We start from the raw sequence: 5,814 nt of genomic DNA, 5'->3' as shown, positions 1-5,814 counted from the left end.
AGAAAAAAAAGTAATTACAAAAGCAAATGTTTTACCCAGATGGTTTGTAAATAGATAAGCATGACATTCAAAATCTAAAATTAATAGGATTCTTTCTGCCAGAGGCCCTGGTATTCAATACATGAAAATAAAGTCTTGCTTTTGTGTGTGAGAGAAGAAAACTTGTTTTTCAATTGATATACAGACCTTGGCCAAATTATTAGTCGCACTGTAAGATTCTATGTGAAATCTTAATGATCGGATGATACTCTACAGTTTTATTGTTTTTACGTGACTGAAACCGGTTTGCACTTGTTTACGTTTGTGTATCAATCGGTTAAATTAGACGATATATAATATAATTTTCATGATTGGATAAATTGGACGATATATTTATAAAAATAGAATACTTATTATATCGGGTATTATATTAGTGTATTATAATAATTAGACCAAATTATTAGACTCACTGAAGTTTTTTAATAATTGCATGTTTTGCACGAGTTTAAATGCAATACTTTTATATTTAAGCATACATGTAATGGGTTTTTATTCGGGAGATTTTTCATATACTCCCTATTTGTGTTTATTTTTAACGTATTGCATTACAATGTTAACCAATTGATACACTAACTTAACTACAACAGTAGCGTAAAAACAATAAAGCTGTAAAGTATCACCTGATAATTTAGATTTTACATAGAATCTTATAGTGCGTTTAATAATTTAGCCCGGGACTAAAAAATAGTATTTAAAGTAACATATTATACTATTATCAGTACAGTATTAAACTATCTAAAGCAAAGTATTTGAGCATCTAAAGTAAAATATCGAATTAACCAAATTTTACTGAATTTTTATTTCTGAATTAGAATATCCAGAGCTTCAAGCAATCATTGGATCCACGGTGTATTTGCCATGTAATCTCAGCACCCCATCCCACGACGATTCCATTTCTTTGGTTCTGTGGTATAAACGCGAAAATCCAAATCCAATTTACACCCTGGATGCTCGCAGTTCCTTCACAGCTGATTCAGCCAAACACTTCTCGAGCAAGTACTTGGGATCAAGAGCTTACTTTAATGTCACAATTAGAAATCTGGGTCACTTGAGACTGAATCCGGTGACGGAAGAGGATGCGGGAGAATACAGATGTAGAGTGGATTTTAAAAGAGGTCGCACTATGAGTAGATGGATTACGTTAACTATCGTTGGTGAGTAGTCGATAAGCTTATTTTTTTGCAGCTAACTAGAAATAAGAGTTAATGTACTCATGGAGAGATTATCCGAAATGATTTTCCGGATTTATGCCTATTAAAATTTTTTTAAGACATAAATTCAAATCGTTTTAGCTTAAAGCATGAGGAAAGTTATATTCAAGTGATTAAGAGCTAGTGGTGTTTTGTAAAAATCGGGCAAATCCAGTAGGGTTGGACATTTGGAATTTTTTTTTTTTAAACTTTCAAGACATGTCCTTTATGTGAAACTAAAAAAGAAGTGTTTTTTATTTTTGCACAAATAAATAAATAAAATAAAAAATTGTGATCAGGCAATCACAGGTTATCTACCCATTGGCAACATGGTTGTTGTCTAATTTTGAACGTTTATGAACAGAATCCTTTCGTTTTCCGTTTATATGTAACTCTTTAGGTATTCTCTTCTACGTTCTTTGGCTTTAGCTTTTTCAGCCTCTGTTAAGTTTAGGACTTGGCATCGTTTTTTTTTCTTTTCTTGCTTCAACTCCATCGTTTGGGACCGTGTCAATCAGCTTGTGACCCTCTTTATTTTTGAGATATTCACCTGAATTAGTATTGAAAACGATCCAGTTTGAAGTGTAGGTTAGAATTTTTGATTCCAAATTAAAACAACAGGAACAAAAAATATCGTTCAAATAATGAAATTCTCTTTTATTGACAGCTCAAGAAGTATTTATGGGATCCCTCTTGTCCCATATCTCAAAAGTAAACTCATTAACTTGATGCACAACAAAATTAAAAGTGAAAGAAAAGAATTCTAAAAAAAATTATCAGACAGCAGCGGTCACCATAGCAACGCATGCAATGACGACGCATGCGCACTGTTGACTATTACTCTTGAACACAGTTGAAAAGCGTGATGCTAACTATTAACACTGAAATACTTAGAGTGGATCTTTGCATCAAAGGACAAAGTTCATTAAAAAAAATTTCAAAATAAAGCAGTTTTTTTAAACTTTGACTGCCAAAATCTATTTGTATCAATAGTGACTTACAAAAGCACATATATCTGTCGCTGCATACCAGTGAGTAGTACCTGAAAATAAACTTACTAATCATAATCAGATGTTATTTTCTTCATTTTTAAACTCACATGGCCCTTAAGTCAAATCCAGAATTAATTTGGAAGCATTCTAAAAACTCCTTAGTTTCTTTAAAAGCTGAACTGTTAAGGATTATCATTTCATGAAAGAAACAGTGTTAAATACAAACTCTGAACTAAAACATTTCCACCAAAAAATATATATTAGATACTTACATTTTCAATTCTCAATTACCTACTTTAGTTTTACTACTTTCTTTCACAAATTAAATTAAAAAAATTTCTTTCAGTTCCTGTAAAGAAAGTTGTGATAAAAGGAAAAGATAATTTCAGTTATTCTGGAATAATTGGTCCATTTAGAGAGGGAGAAGGTGTAACTTTGGTCTGTTTAGCCGTAGGGGGTAAGTAGCATTTTTGAACATTAAATGTAGCTTATTCTGTTATTTACTGTTTTTAAATTTTGAAAGTTTCTTTTAAAATTTTTAATTCGCTGTACTTTAGTTTATTTGGTATTAAATTATGTAAGTGATTTCATTAAATAACTTCATTTATGTGTTTTAATTATCTAAGCTTCCGCAAATTATTCAAAAGTTTAAATTTTAATTACAGTTCAAATATTTTTCTTTTTGTTAAGATTTATTGGGTCAAAATGCATTTTATTCAAGCATATTGGTTAAAAAAAGTTTACTTGTTTCATGTAATTATAATTAAGTAATTTTTGACGTTTCAATTGATTACAAATTCAAAGGTACTTTAATTGCTAAACTGTTTTTTTTAATCATAATTTGATTTTATGTAAATGCGTAAGATTGATTTCTTGCTGTAATCAAAAATACAATGAAAATTAATTGTATTAAAATTAAATTTCAATACTATAAAATTTTATTTTGTGACCGTCAGTGTTAGGATTCACATTGTGTTATTCACATTGTTAGGAGTTATAGAACGTATTCATCGATAATATCGTTCCAATTTACTGCAACATTTATTATGGTACTAAAATGAGCTATGCTGTTCTACTTCTTTAACTTCCCTAGCAGTAAAATAACTAGGGCCTTCATTAGACTAATATTGGCTCATTAGACCAATTCGTTCATTAGACCAATTCATTAGACCAATATTGGAATCTTGGCTCAGTAAGGGNACGGCACTTTAATTGCTAAACTATTTTTTTTTTATCATAATTTGATTTTATGTAAATGCGTAAGATTGCTTTTTTGCTGTAATCAAAAATACAATGAAAATTAATTGTATTAAAATTTAATTTCAATACTATAAAATTTTATTTTGTGACCGTCAGTGTTGGGATTCACATTGTGTTATTCACATTGTTAGGAGTTTTAGAACGTATTCATCCATAATATCGTTCCAATTTACTGCAACATTTATTATGATACTAAAATGAACTATGCTGTTCTACTTCTTTAATTTCCCTAGCAGTAAAATAACTTCATTAGACCAATGTTCACGAATCTTGGCTCAGTAAGGGTTCAAAGGTGGCGATATTTTACTGATATGGGCCCTATATAGAATCGTCCTATTCTCTCGATAATTTACTGCTACTTTAAAATTAATCTCAGCCCTATATGGAATTGTCAGATTCACCCGATATTTTACTGTCACTTTAAAACCAATACCAGCCCTATATGGAATTGTCAGATTCACCCGATATTTTACTGTCACGTTAAAACCAATATCAGTCCTATCAGATTCACCTGATATTTTACTGTCACTTTAAAACCAATATCAGCCCTATATGGAATTGTCCGATTCACCCGATATTTTACTGTCACTTTAAAACCAATATCAGCCCTATATGGAATTGTTCGATTCACCCGATATTTTACTGTCACTTTAAAACCAATATCAGCCCTAAATAGAATTGTCAGATCACCCGATATTTTATAATTATTATTCAACCAATATAGGCTCCATATTGGGCCTATATAGGCCGTTAATAGCACTGCATAGCATCAATATTAAGAAATCTAGACATCTCAATATTGGTTATTCGGAGCATGTTCATATAGGAACAATTGAGTAAATTTTGAGCCCAAGGTATAAATGTTACTAGGGTCGTTACACGATGCTATAAATAAACTAGAACGAGAACATGAGATTCAATTTAACAGCATCTTGAAGCTGCAACAAATTCGCATAGTTATGGTTCAACGTACAGATATTATACTTTATTTTTGAACCAGCCTTTTTGCAAAAGAGTGTTACTGTGATTTAAAGGGAAAAAAAGCGTAAAAATTATTTACTATGTTTTACGCTGTAATTTTAAAACCAGTTAAGCATTTGTACTAGATACCATGTGATAAATTTGTCGGGAGCAAAATTTATCTTTTCGGAATTTTACTTTTTTGTACTGATCTAGAAGTTTTCTTGTCTTCTGGAATGGTTCAAAATTACAAGGTCACGGAGTTGAATATTGATAATCGTAAACCCAAAATTGGGTTGGGTGTTCAACGACGGTTATTAAAGAAAATTTCGTGACTCAGCATGTTTCGTGCTCTTGCGTTCCAACCTTGGATTGTTTTCTATCAGTTCCAACCAATGTACCATGAGTTTTGGGACACCCTGTATTTTTAAAAAAATTGCACTAAATTAAATTTAACACTCAAGGTTATCCTACTCCTACACTAACATGGCTTAAAGACTCCAAGACACTCAGAAGCACTCCAGCGTTTGAAGATCAGCGGTCTGTCAAGAGTGAATTAGTTTTACATTCTCTCAGAAGAGAAGACCTATTGACTGTGTTGACTTGTCAAGCGTCCAATAGTAACATCACCGAACCAATTGAGACATCTGTAACTATTGATATGATCTGTAAGTATAAAAGTTAATTTTAGGTTGCTTATATTTTTAAAAGGCTGGTTATTATATAAAGTAAATGCAGGGTGCTTTGCGTTTTTAAAAAGTGCTTAAAGGTGCTTATTTTTGATTTCCGTTTTTCAAAAACCTGTAAAAGTGCTTTTTTTTCGGGGCTGGTAAAAAGTGCTTGGTTTTTCAAAAAATACTAGACGACATTCCGTGTCCATTATCGTACTAAATTACAAAAAAAATACATGATTTTTTACAATTTTCTCTGTAATATTTATCAGAAACTAGTTATTTTACCATGGTTTTGTAAAGTTTTTGAATTTTATTGATTTTATGTTTATAAATTAAGAACTTTAAGCGAATGGAAAAAAATAATTTTTATTACTGCGCAGATCCTAACTATGATTTTTTTTTTTTTGGAAAGTGATTAAAAATATTTTTAGACTGCTTGAAAAATACTTAAAAGGTGCTTATTTTTTGTTGAAAAATCTGGCTACGCTCCCTGTAAATGTTTAATTCCTTTGTTATTTGCAATTTATTTTGTATTCGTGAATTTTATGCCATGTCTTGAAGCAAACCTTTTTGTTTGACACTGCGACTGATGTACTGTTTTTAATATTTGATGCCTTATAGTGCTTTGCTCTAAAATTTATAAGGATGATTCTTTTCTAAGGATGATTCAATGCGTTAAACTCATCTTACGGTTCAGTT

At 30.8% G+C, this 5,814-nt stretch overlaps 1 protein-coding gene across 1 annotated transcript; it reads left to right on the top strand.

Annotated features, from left to right (window-relative positions):
* Nucleotides 1-850: 850 nt before the first annotated feature.
* LOC107440596 (nectin-2) lies at nt 851-5,804 on the top strand (the record flags this gene model as incomplete). The annotated part of the gene is given in 3 exon segments (XM_043057381.2): nt 851-1,193; nt 2,568-2,678; nt 4,906-5,804. Coding segments are annotated over 3 exon segments (675 nt in total), but the record flags the coding sequence as incomplete, so codon positions are not given.
* Nucleotides 5,805-5,814: the final 10 nt, after the last annotated feature.

The sequence above is a fragment of the Parasteatoda tepidariorum genome, unplaced genomic scaffold, assembly GCF_043381705.1.
Source record: "Parasteatoda tepidariorum isolate YZ-2023 unplaced genomic scaffold, CAS_Ptep_4.0 HiC_scaffold_3516, whole genome shotgun sequence".
Classification (NCBI taxonomy): domain Eukaryota; kingdom Metazoa; phylum Arthropoda; class Arachnida; order Araneae; family Theridiidae; genus Parasteatoda; species Parasteatoda tepidariorum.
Note: the sequence above shows the minus strand (reverse complement) of the source record. Positions and strands in the feature narration are given on the sequence as shown.